This window comes from Aquarana catesbeiana, linkage group LG07, assembly GCF_042186555.1.
Source record: "Aquarana catesbeiana isolate 2022-GZ linkage group LG07, ASM4218655v1, whole genome shotgun sequence".
In the NCBI taxonomy this organism is placed as follows: domain Eukaryota; kingdom Metazoa; phylum Chordata; class Amphibia; order Anura; family Ranidae; genus Aquarana; species Aquarana catesbeiana.
Window position 1 is genome coordinate 218,573,814 of NC_133330.1, and position 13,637 is coordinate 218,587,450.

Genomic DNA, 13,637 nt, shown 5'->3' on the forward strand with positions numbered 1-13,637 from the left:
ACCTTTTGTTGTTCTGAAGAAATAGCTGTTTGTGTCCATGTGCAAAGTGAATCTGTATGGGAGTGGTTTTACAATTATCAATCAGCTTCTGCACCTGCAGGGCTCAAATGAGGAAACTGGCAGGGTATGCATCCCTTTAGACGTGATTTGCCTTTGGGAGTACAGTGAGGGAAAAAAGTATTTGATCACCTGCTCATTTTGTATGTTTGCCCACTGACAAAGAAATGATCAGTCTATAATTTTAATGGTAGGTTTATTTTAACAGTGAGAGACAGAACAACAAAATCCAGAAAAACGCATTTCAAAAAAAGTTATAAATTGATTTGCATTTTAAATGAGTGAAATAAGGGTTTGACCCCTTTGCAAAACATGACTTAGTACTTGTTGTCAATCAGAAGTCAGGCGTTTCTTGTAGTTGGCCACCAGGTTTGCACACCTCTCAAAAAAAAGCACAAGTGGAGAGGCGCTCTGGGTGCAGTAGTTTCAACAAACGGTTTTAATCTCATAATGAGTACACTCACATTTGGATGGAAGTGACAGGCATGGTATACAATAGTCAGGATGACGCTCCCAAGCAAGGATGTTTTTGGCACAGAACTTGAAAGCGTCATCCTGACTATTGTATACCATTGCCTGTCACTTCCATCCAAATGTTTGTGTATTTATTATGAGATTAAAACAGTTTGTTTAAACTACTGCACCCAGAGGCGCCTCTCCACTTGTGTTTCCTTTACAGCCCTTGGAATATGGTTTCTGTTCTACTTTGATGGCAGCCCTGCTTGCATCTTTTGGACGTTTTTTCAACTTCCTCTAGCGCCACTACATAGACTGTTTAGCCTGAGTATGCCATATGGACTTATTAGTTCTATTATAGAACATTTATTTTACCACTCAGAAGGGATTTTGTCCCACTCCAAGTCATTAAGGTTTCAAGTCTGTCGTTTGGTAACTCGAACCTTCAGCTCCCTCCACATATTTTCTATGGGATTAAGGTCTGGAGACTGGCTAGGCCACTCCAGGACCTTAATATACTCCTTCTTAAGCCACTTCTTTGTTGCCTTGGCTGTGTGTTTTGGGTCATTGTCATGCTGGAATACCCATCCACGACCAATTATCAATGCCCTGGCTGAGGGAAGGAAGTTCTCACCCAAGATTTGATTGTGCATGGCCCCGGTCATCATCCCTTTGATGTGGTGAGAGCGTCCTGTCCCCTTAGCAGAAAAACGCCCCCAAAGCATTCCACGGGGTGGGATCTTGCATGGAGCCCCAGGACGAGGGAGATTGACAGTTTGTGTTTCTTTCATTTGCAAATAATTACACCAACTGTCGTCACCTTCTCACCAAGCTTATTGGCGATGGTTTTGTAGCCCATTCCAGCCTTGTGTAGGTCTACAATCTTGTCCCTGACATCCTTGGACAGCTCTTTGGTCTTGGCCATGGAGGAAAGATTGGAATCTGATTGATTGCTTCTGTGGATAGGTCTCTTTTATACAGATAACAAGCTGAGATTAGGAGCACTCCTTTTAAGGCCCGATTCACACCTATGCAGATTGCAGTTTGCATATTGCAGGTGCAGTTTGCGTTTTTCAATACACGCTTTTGATCTATTGAAGTCTATGGAACCAAAGACCAGAAGTCCCTGGCCCTTTCCATAAAATGCACAGATGTGAACTGCTTCTGGGGCTGGGGAAAAAAATCGATTTGAATCTTGAATCGAGTTGAGAGGTCAAATCGATTCAAATTTTCAGCAAATCGATTTCTTGGATTTTTTTTTTTTCACCTGGACCGGCGCGGTGTTGAGGTGAAAAAACTAGGACTAGGCCGAAGCCGCGGCCTCGCCTAAAAACTCCTGTCTGCAGCTCTTTAGGACTGGCGCGGTGTCCACCAAAAAAAAAAAAAAAACTCGATTCGTGAATCGAGTTTTTTTTTTTTTTTTTTTTTTAAAAAGTCAGTTTTTTTTTGTTTTTTTTTGTTTGTTTTTTTTTTTTGAGAAAATCGCCCAGCTCTAACTGCATCCATTGGAAACCATGTTAAATTGTCTGTAGTGTGTTTCTGCAAAACTGAAAACCCACTAAAAAATGCATAGGTGTAAACCAGGCATTAGACAGTGCTCCTAATCTCAGTTTGTTACCTGTATAGAAGACACCTGGGAGCCAAAAATCTTGCTGATGGATAGGGGATCAAATACTTATTTCACCCATTAAAATGCAAATCAATTTATAAAACTTTTCTAAAATGCATTTTTCTGGATATTTTTGTTGTTCTGTCTCTCACTGTTACAATAAACCTACCGTTTAAAATTATAGACTGATAATTTGTCAGTGGGCAAATGTACAAAGTCAGCAGGGGATCAAATACTTTTTACTCTCACTGTATCTCACCAAAAATGAAATTTTTGTTGAAGGGGATGACAAAAATCTGACTTGTATCTTAGTGCAGACTTCTGGAAAAATCAGTAAGCCAAATCACACAAGCAGGAAATTACATTTTCAGGGGGGCGCACTTTACACCAACTGTGTACAGAATGCCTCCAGGTAGCCATATTGCATTGTATAGTTCAGTTTGGGAACGAGTAGATGGATAGAGTGCTGATTAAACAAGCTGCTAGCAGGCTTTTAAAAATCGTCAAGTAGTGCTGAAGCTTACCGAAGTCTGGTAGCAGCTAGTATCATGTGACAGTCAACACCCCCGTCAAGATTTGTGTTTGAAATTTCTCCTATGGAGCTAAAGGGTGCTTTAAAGGCTTCAACCAAGTTTTCTGAAACCTCTGCAAAGGCTCTATAAACACATGCTGCTTATATGCAAGCAAAAGGCCATGTAAACAAGGCCCTAAAGGCTATTCCGGAAAAGGAAATAATATGGCTTCAAAGATGCAATGGGTTCCTAATCTTCTGTTCTATATCAAAGAGCATGAAGGGAAGAGATAGACAGAATGCACTGGTGTTACCAGATGCTAGACCGCACATCAGGTGCACGTAGCATAGTGTGTTGCACTTTTTGTACTGCAATCCACGTCTGTCTGTGCGCTGCAGTGCCATTCAGAGTGGCATCTCACAAACAATGTGCGTGATATTACTGATCAACTATGCGGGATCTTGCTAGAAGCAAGACCCTGCGAAAATATTCATACAATGGTCCACAAAGTACTTTGTTTACACACACATAGACGTGCAAACGTTGAAGGTTTGAGATGCACGCAATTCTATTTCCATTAACTTTATGAGCATACGCATATATCGTAGGTGACCGCGATATTGTGTCAATCTCGCCACTGTTATTGGCGAGATTTGACACCTGCGAGCCCCGTCGTGGGAGCCAGCACCGAGCTGGCTCGCTCACTGGGAAAAGAAAAATGTGTTTTTTCCTTTCCCGATGAGTGACAAGCAATACTGACAGGTGTTTGGTATGAATCATGAGGGGGAACTCCACGCCAAATTTTAAATAAAAAACCGGCATGGGTTCCCCTCCAAAGACATACCAGGCCCTTAGGTCTGATATGGATTTTAAGGGGAACACCCTACGCAGAAAAAAAACAGTGTGGAGGTCCCCCCCAAAATCCATACCAGACCCTTACCCGAGTACGCAGCCCAGCCGGTCAGGAAAGGGGGTGGGGACGAGCAAACGCTCCCCTCCAGAACCGTACCATGCCGCATGCCCTCAACATGGGGGGTGGGTGCTTTGGGGAGGGGGGGCGCCCTGCGGCCCCCCCGCCCCAAAGCACCTTGTCCCCATGTTGATGAGGACAAGGGCCTCTTCCCAACAACCCTGTCCGTTGGTTGTCGGGGTCTGTGGGCGGAGGGCTTATCGGAATCCGGGAGCCCCCTGATCCCGGCCCCCCACCCTATGTGAATGAGTATGGGGGTACATCGTACCCCTACCCATTCGCCTGGGGAAAAAGTGTCAATTAAAAAAACACACTAGACAGGTTTTGAAAGTAATTTATTAGGCAGCTCCGGGGGTATTCTTCTGACTTCTCCGCTCTCTCTGGCCTCTTCTCCCGATGTCCGGTTCTTCTGCCGGGCTCTTTCGCTATCTATTGCTCTTTTGCTAGCGGTGGCCCGGTCTTCTCCATCGACTTGTTCCCTCTTCTCTTCTTCCGATGTTGACACGATGCTCTCTCCCGCTGTAATGCCATGTGCGAGGTGCGCAACAACTTATATAGGCATGGGGCGTGGTCACCGGGTGATGTCATCCGGTGACCCCACCCCTTATGTCGTCACAGTCCCATTATGCCCCGGGACGGTGGCGTCATAAGGGGCGGGGTCACCGGATGACATCACCCGGTGACCACGCCCCATGCCTATATAAGTCATTGCGCACCTCGCACACGGCATTACAGCGGGAGAGAGCTTCGTGTCAACATCGGAAGAAGAGAAGAGGGAACAAGACGACAGCGCTACCGGGCCACCGCTAGCAAGAGAGCGGCAAAAGTGCAGAAGATAGCGGTGGAGCCCGGCAGAAGAACCGGAGAGCGGGAGAAGAGGCCGGAGAGTGGGAGAAGAGGCCGGAGAGACCCCCGAAGTCGGTAGAGACCCCCGGAGCTGCCTAATAAATTACTTTCAAAAGCTGTCGTGTGTTTTTTTAATTGACACTTTTTCCCCAGGTGAATGGGTAGGGGTATGATGTACCCCCATACTCATTCACATAGGGTGAGGGGCAAGGTGCTTTGGTGCTGGGCGCACCCCTTCCCCAAAGCACCCACCCCCCCATGTTGAGGGCATGCGGCATGGTACGGTTCTGGAGGGGGGCGCTCGCTTGTCCCCACCCCCTGTCCTGACTGGCCGGGCTGCATGCTCGGATAAAAGTCTGGTATGGTTTTTGGTGGGGCCCCCCCATGCGTTTTTTTCGGCGTAGGGGGGGGGGGGGTTTCCCCTTAAAATCCATACCAGACCTAAGGGCCTGGTATTCTCTTGGAGGGGAATTATTTCTCGCGCTCGCAATAGGAAAATGTATTCTTCCTATTGCAGCCAGCGCGAGATGTATAGTACCCTGTTGCCGAGAACCAGTGCAATGGGATCGCGCTGGAAACACAATCTCGTGGGCAGGTACTGTACATGTGTAAATTACCAACCTCTGCTGCAGATTTTATTATTTTGACTATTGATTTGAACACAAATAGAAACTGATAATACTGCTTTTTTTGGGGCTGCATGCATTTGCACACCATTTTTTTTTTTTGTTTTGTTTGCAAAATGAAAACTTGAAGACTCTCTCATAATACACACACACGCCTCACTCACCTGAGCAACAATGGACAGTATTCCCAACACTGCTATGAAAGCAGTCACACTTTCAGGAGAAAATTTCATTATCTGATGTAAGGAGAAAAATAAATTTAAGAATTGAGCTTTTGTGGGAGCAGCCAACACAATTTGTACAACTGTGTCAGTTACTAAGAAAGCTGTTCATGCATGTACTTACATACAGTTGTGCTCAAAAGTTTGCATACCCTGGCAGAAATTGTGAAATTTTGGCATTTATATTGAAAATATGACTAATCATGCCAAAAAACTGTCTTTTATTCAAGGATAGTGATCACATGAAGCCATTAGAGTTTTTTTGGCTCCTTTTAAAATCATAACAAAAATCACCCAAATGGCCTTGAACAGAAGTTTACATACCCTGGAATGATTGGCCTTGGTACAGACACAGAAGGTGGCACACACAGGTTAAAATGGCAATTAAAAGGTTAATTTCCCACATTTGTGGCTTTTTAAAATCGCAATTAGTGTCTTTGTATAAATAGTCAATGAGTTTGTTAGCTCTCACATGGATGCACTTTGATCAAAGCCATTTGGGCAATTTCTGTTATGATTCATCATGATGATTTAAAAAGGATCCAAAAAACTATTTGATAATAAATGGTTTCATGTGATCACTATCCTTAAATAAAAGACAGTTTTTTTAGCATGATCAGTCATATTTTCAATATAAATGCCAAAATTTCACAATTTCTGCCAGGGAAACTTTTCAGCACAGCTGTACTTGCATAAAAAAAGGAGATATAAATGAGATATCTGGTTGGCTGCCACAAGTTGCAAGAAATCAAAACACTTTGCACAAGTTCAAGACCTAACATTAAACCATCTCATTTCAACACTCCCTGGTAGTGATGGTTTTGCGCCTTTTGTATGTTCCTATTGGCTCATGAAGACACACATCCAAGGATAAGGCCATCACTAAATTGAAATTAAATACACAAAATAGTTTGTGTGTTTCAGGATTTCAACAGAATTCTAAAACAGGCCTAAAGAAATATCCATTGCCAACAAATTGTAATAAAATACTAGATTTTCAGGTGTCATTATACCCAGATTTTTCTTGTATTTTCTTGTTTTATACTGGTTTTGCTTTGTTAACCCGTTCATGACCAGAGTTCATTAATGCCAAGCCAAATGTAGCAGCTACACCATGTCAGCATGTGTTGGTTAACATAGCAATTCTATGACTAATTATAATACCTAAATAATTATATTTTTTAAGAACATGCTAAGGCTTATAGTGGTTGTAAAGTCAGAAGTTTTTTTTATCATAATACATTCTATGCATACTCCAGTGATGTCCACGAGTGCCTCGGCCGTCTGAGACTCTCCACCATTGGCTGAGACCACAGCAGCAGCGCCATTGGCTCCCGCTGCTGTCAAAGTTAGCCAATCAGGAGAGATTGCTTGGATGCCCTCATAGCAAGCTGCTTGCTGTGGGGGCACTCGTCAGGAGGGAGGGGTCAGGGGAGCAAAAGAGGGACCTGAGAAAAGGAGGATCTGGGCTGCCCTGTGCAAAACCACTGCACAGGGCATGTAAGTATAACGCGTTTGTTATTTTTAGAGAAAAAAAATGAGACTTTACAATCACTTTAATTTAGTACACGTTTTAAGTTGAAAAAAATCCTTTGCTTTTATTCCAGGCTGAAAAATTTTAACACATCTTTGAAATATTTTTTCTATTTTTGTAATCATTGCTGACAGTCATTACATTATCAAAAACCAATGAACAGGGATCCTGAATGCCAGTGACAGCCTGAATTGAAATCAGGCAGCTGCATGAAGAGCTGCATGTTCTGAAAAGAAAGGTTTATTAACATAACTTCAGCACGAGGCTTCATACTGGGGGATATTAAACAGATTGTAGATTGACACTATGTAATTAAAGTTTTCCACTAAGGCATAACTCTCAATAATATACCTAAGGCAAAGCAACCAGCATCTGTGCAATAGGAAAAGGTTGGGAAGGAACACCCAAAACTCTCAGGTGGACAAGAAAAGACTAAGGAATTATCAAGATCTTGATCATTTTTAACACAATTTGAATAACTGGGCAGACAAAATAGATTTTAGTGTTCAACTGTATATTTTTTCATGCAATTTTCACTTTAACAAAAACATTTAAAAACTGTTCACAGAGCAAGAGTCAAGTATACGATCGCCTACCCTATCACACATCCTATGGGATGCCTATATTGCTTACCTGTCTGAGGTACAGAAAAAAGCTGGAATACTGCCCAGCCTCAGGGAGGTAGGAGAGGAACACTGTGATACAGATAAGCAACACAATGGAATCCTGGCCGACCTTCTTCAGAGACTGAAAAAAAAAAAAAAAAAGAAGAGGAGAAAAGGAAGGTTATAAAAAAAACAAAAAAAAAAAAAAAACAGTATTTAAAAAAAATACCAAATATACCACAGTAAAGAACTTAGGAGTCCAAAACATGCTGCATTAAGCCGTGTGCAAGATCTGCAGTGTCTTCCAAGCTAGTTTGTAATTAAACAGGAGTGTTAAAGAGGTTGTAAACCCAAAAAAAACTGCAAGATAAAAGGCATAATGAGCTAGTATGCATTCTGAAATACCTTAGAACTAAGCTGTTGCAGCAGCACACCTCTGAGACGGCTGACATTTTCCCCGGTGTTTCTTCCGGGTTCACGTGCTCCAGCACTGTGATTGACCGGAGCAGGGTTGGCATTCACTCCCGCACGTGCCGCCAGTCACAGCAAAGGGCCCTAAAGAAAGGGCACGATCATCCGCTCCTTTAGTACGCATGCACCGATGATGTCGGCGGCGGAGTATATTATAAATATCTCCTAAACGGTGCAAGTTTAGGAAATATTTACAGTACCTACAGGTAAGCCTTATTATAGGCTTACCTGTAGGTACAATTAAACAGGAAGAATTTACTTCCTCTTTAAAGTCACAAGAGCACTCTTCTTCTAGGCAATATAGAAGAGGAAGCTGCAAGTAGATAATCCAGATATTTTAGAAAACTAGGTTCTCTAACCAGCCCAATTATTTTGTTCTGAGAGAAAACTTACGCTATAGACACATGGATAGTTTGGCCTGTCAGCATCAAATCCCAACATTTCTGGGCACCCAGGAGGCATAGGTACAGCGGCCAGCCCAGCTGCCAGCAACCCATTAAAGCCTGAGAGGCTGAAAAGCTCGGCAAGCTGGATGCTGTATCAAGGTACTCACATTTAATGCCGTAGGAGTTCAGGGTCTTACTCCAAATGTAGAATTGCTTTGTTTGGGTAATATGGTCCTAAACATGAGTATCATTCAGTACAGCATCCAGCCCTTGTGCATTTCAGCCTTTCATAAATTTTAACAGGCTACTGACAACAGGGCTGGATGCTGGACCAATGCCGCCTGGGCACCCAAAAATGCTAGGATTTGATGTTGATGGGCCAATTGCCCCCTTATTTAGGCTGATTAGGCACTGTCCCACAGACATTGGATCAATGCCAGATGTCCACTGGCACCTTTAAGCTTTCAACAGGTGTTGATAGTGGGAAGATGTGCAGGAGCAAGACAACCATCTCAAGAGGTTCTTCGGTCCAGCTTCATGCATAAAGTCATCACAAAGTTCCCATTATGTCAAGAATACTTGGGAGGAAACATGAAGATACAACACAGATGTGATCAGGTAAAGATCCTTGCATGTTTATTGCAACCTTTAGAACATGCTAGTAGACAAAGAAACATGGTCCAGCAATACAGTAGAGTTTACATGTAGCAGAAAAGGCAACAAAACTTGACAAAGTTGGCCACAAAGCATCCATACTGTACCTATTTGTGATATAAACCAATAAAAAAATGAAAACTAATGCAACCACATCTAATGACTGGTAAGTTGCAATATAATAGTTTTTTTTTTTTTATAACAGCTTACCTGTAAAATCCTTTTCTTTTAAGTACATCACGGGACACAGAGCCATAGTAGTTACTATGTGGGTTATAGGCCACCTTCAGGTGATGGACACTGGCACATCCTAAGACAGGAAGTCCACTCCCTATATAAGCCCTCCCACTACTGGGAGTACCTCAGTTTTTGTAGCAAAGCAATACATGTGTATATCAGAAAGAAGGGAGGGAACTCTGTGTCCCGTGATGTACTTCAAAGAAAAGGATTTTACAGGTAAGCGGTTATAAAAATCCTATTTTCTTATCGTACATCACGGGACACAGAGCCATAGTAGTTACTATGTGGGATGTCCCATAGCAATGCCAACTGAAGGGAGGGAGACACAAAAGTAGGCACCAAGAGAACAGAGGATTTATACTGCTGCCCGCAGCACACTGCTCCCAAAGGCGATATCCTCATGAAATTTTACATCTACTTGATAGAATCTAGTAAATGTATAGACTGAAGACCAAGTTGCGGCCTTGCAGATTTGAGCCATGAAGGCTTGGTGATGCACTGCCCAGGAAGTACTAACAGCCCTGGTGGAGTGTGCTTTAATATGAAAAGGAGGAACTTTTCTCTTTAAACCATAAGCTTGAACAATCACTTGACAAATCCATTTAGAGATAGTAGATTTCAATGCTGCCTGTCCTCTCTTAGGACCTTCAGGCAACACAAACAAAACATCCGTTTTTCGAACCTGAGCAGTCGCCTTCAGGTAGACCTTGACTACTCTCACCACATCAAGAGAATGTAATGTCTTTTCTTCCACAGAACAGGGTTCTGGGAAAAATGAAGGTAGAACAATATCCTGGTTTAGCAAAATTGGTAGCCTAGTCCCCAACTAGGCTGCCACAAGAATAGGGGGCAATTGGACTATCACGGTACAGTAAAAGCAATACAAGTTTAAATGATATAACAGAAATAAAATTTAGAGATGATTTTATTGGATGTCAAAAAACAAATCATCATTTACAGATAAAAACATGGTAGCGGTACACATATCAGTGATGGGATTAACCCCAGAAGGGGAGAATCACAATAAGACAATCACAGATGTCATTTTCCTCGAATAGTTTTGCGGACAATGGCCACTTCATCGGGAGGGTATCTGTGATTAGATCAAAAGGACAATATAATAGTCAAAAGGCATAGAAGAACTTGTAATATAGCATCATGATTGAAAGCGGTATTAATAGGGATGCAAAAGGGGAAGGAGCAGAGCTGCTTACACATGCTCCAGCAGCCACCAAGCGCAGGGCGCCGCCACCAAAAGATGGTCGCCTGCGGCGACTCGGGGGAGCCACAAATTAAGACGACCGGAATCTGGGTAAATGAGGTAAAAGGAATGGATATGCTATGGGCTTGCCAAGTCAAAATTGTGAACCAGTGAGAGGGTGAATAGGATGGTGAGGATGGATGTGAGGTTGACAAAAAAGTGAGGGATAGAAAGATGGTGGAAATGTGCGGAGTGTAAGATTGAAAACGTGATAGAAAAACAACGAAGGGTGAGTGAGGAACATTGGTGAGAGTGTAAAGTGAATGAAAAATAGATGAATAAAAATGAAGTGAAACAGGAAGTGTATTGATAATAAGTGGGAGACATGGGTGAGAATATAGAAGGGTGAGTAAAGGTGAAGTGAAACAGGGGTGTGTTGATTGTGGGGTAAATGGGAGTGAGGAAATGAACAAATGAGAAGAGGGAAGGGATGGTGTATGGTGTGAGTGAATATGGGTGGGTGTGGGACAGAAGGGGAAAAGGAAGAGGACAAAAGGAGAAAGAAAGAAAACAAGACCAAGCGAAAGGTGAAGAAAGGAAGCGAAGGAAGAGAAAGGGAAAACAAGGGACACCAGAAAAGGGGGAGAAAAGAAAAAAGAAAAAGGGGGGAAGGGGAAAGAAGGATACCGTTCATTTCTCCTTATGGACGACTCTGGCATGGGTGGATAAGCCCTACCATGCCCTCCACCCTTTGCCTACGGTCCATTAAGGTTATCCACTGGGGCCGCATACTGGCTACGCCTCCCTTAGTGGGTCTGCCTCTCCCGGGACTCCCATACCTTCCTACATCATTACCAGGTATATGCTGCCTCTCTTATTCACTTCATTTACATGGTGTTTCACTTTCTCCCTTTCTTGTCTATCACTTTCCCCCTTTTTCTTCCCTCCCCACCCTTTTCCTTTCCCCACCCTTTTTCTTTTTTCTTATCTCCCCCTTTTCTGATGTCCCTTGTTTTCCCTTTCTCTTCCTTCGCTTCTTCACCTTTCGCTTGGTCTGGTTTTCTCTCTTTCTCCTTTTGTCGTCTTCCTTTTCCCCTTCTGTCCCACACTCAACCATATTCACTCACACCATACACCATCCCTTCCCTCTTCTCATTTGTTCACTTCCTCACTCCCATGTACCCCACAAATCAACACGCCCCCTGTTTCACTTCACCTTTACTCACCCTTTTATATTCTCACCCATGTTTCTCACTTATAATCAATACACTTCCTGTTTCACTTCATTTTTATTTATCATTCACTTTACACTCTCACCAATGTTCCTCAATCACCTTTCGTTGTTTTTCTATCACGTGTTCAAATTGTACACTCTGCACATTTCCACCATTTTTCTATCACTCTCACCTTTTTTGTCAACCTCACATCCATCCTCACCATCTTATTCACCCTCTCACTGGTTCACAATTTTGACATGGCAAGCCCATAGCATATCCATTCCTTTTACTTCATTTACCCAGATTCCGGTCATCTTAATTTGTGGCTCCTCCGAGTCGCCACAGGAGACCACCCTTCGTTGGCGGTGCCCTGCGCTTGGTGGCTGCTGGAACATGGGTAAGCAGCTCTGCTCCTTCCCCTTTTGTATCCCTATTAATACCCCTTTCAAACATGATGCTATATTACAAGTACTTACTTCTATGTCTTTTGACTATTATAGTGTCCTTTTGATCTAATCACAGATACCCTCCCAATGAAGCGGCCATTGTCCGCGAAACTAGTCGAGGAAAATGATATCTGTGATCTATTGTCTTATTGTGATTCTCTCCTTCTGGGGTTAATCCTGTCACTGATGATATATGTGTACCGCCACCATGTTTTTATCTGTAAATGATGATTTGTTTTTTGGCATCAATAAAATCCTCTGTAAATTTTATTTCTGTTATATCATTCAAATTTGTATTGCTTTTACTGTACCGCGATAGTCCAATTGCCGCCCCCCCCATTCTTGTGGCAGCCTAGTTGGGGACTAGGCTACCAATTTTGCTATTCATTGATCTGGATGATGGTACAAGTTTCTACCAATCCCTACCTTGGTAACCCCCCTTAGAAGCCACATTCATTTTCAATATCCTGGTTTAAATGAAAATCTGATACTACCTTCGGTAGAAAATTAGCATGAGGATGCAATACAACCTTATCCTTGTGCATAATTAAATATGGCTCTTTACAAGAAAGAGGAGACAACTGATACCCTTCTTGCAGAAGATATGGCTACCAGAAAAAACTAGTTTCCATGTCAAAAGGACCAAGGGAATATGTCTTATCGGCTTAAAAGGCTGTTTCTGTAATGTCGACAGGACTAGATTCAAGTCCCAAGGGCACAGAGGAGACCTGGAGGATTAGGCCATGTTATCCCCTGAATAAAGCTACAAACCAATGAGTGCGAAGCAAGTAGTTGCTGAAAAAATACTGATAAAGCCAAAACCTGGCCTTTGCTGGTACTCAAAGCCAGTTTAATTTCTAATCCCATCTGTAGAAAGTCAAGGATTCTACCTATGACATATTTCCAGGGGTGCCAACCCCTAGATTCCCACCAGGAGACATATGCCTTCCAGACTCTAATATATGACTCTGGAGGCTTCCTTGCATTAACCTTGCATTAAGTAGACACCACTGAACCTGACAGCCCACGCTTCTTCAGAATGTGGGTCTCAATAGGCAAACCGTTAAATTTAGCATTTGTAAGGTAGAATGGAATACCGGACCCTGCGAGACAAGGTCTGGCCGTGGCGGTAGGGTCCATGGGTCCCCTATCGCCATCTTTACGATCTCTGCGAAGAATTTTCGGAAGCAGCAGAACAGGAGGGAATGCATAAATCAGTGAAAACTGATTCCACGGGAACACCAAGGCTTCTGTTCCGCATGCCAGCGGATCATTTGTCCTTGACACAAAATTGTCGATTTTTTTGTTGGACCTGGACGCAAACAGATCCACGTCCGTAATTCCCCATTTTTGACATATTGTCAGAAAAATATCGGGGTGAAGAGACCATTCGCCCGGGAGCAACTGTTGGCGACTCAAGTAGTCCGCCTGCCAATTGTCTATTCCTGGAATGAAGACTGCCGATAAGCAAGGTATGTTGTTTTCTGCCCAAGTTAGGATATGATTCACCTCTCTCTGGGCCACATGACTTCTCGTGCCCCCTTGGTGATTGATATAGGCCACTGCTGTGGCATTGTCGGATTGGA

General features: G+C 43.1%; 1 protein-coding gene across 7 annotated transcripts in view; it reads right to left on the reverse strand.

Annotated features, from left to right (window-relative positions):
* MFSD14A (major facilitator superfamily domain containing 14A) overlaps nucleotides 1-13,637 on the reverse strand; it is a 92,135-nt gene that overhangs the window by 25,625 nt on the left and 52,873 nt on the right. For all 7 annotated transcript variants that reach the window (XM_073593050.1, XM_073593056.1, XM_073593055.1 and 4 more), the window contains 2 exons: nucleotides 7,465-7,578; nucleotides 5,241-5,312 (listed from right to left, as the gene is read on the reverse strand). In XM_073593050.1, coding sequence (XP_073449151.1) covers nucleotides 5,241-5,312; nucleotides 7,465-7,578 — 186 coding nt within the window. The remainder of the gene's footprint in view (nucleotides 1-5,240; nucleotides 5,313-7,464; nucleotides 7,579-13,637) is intronic.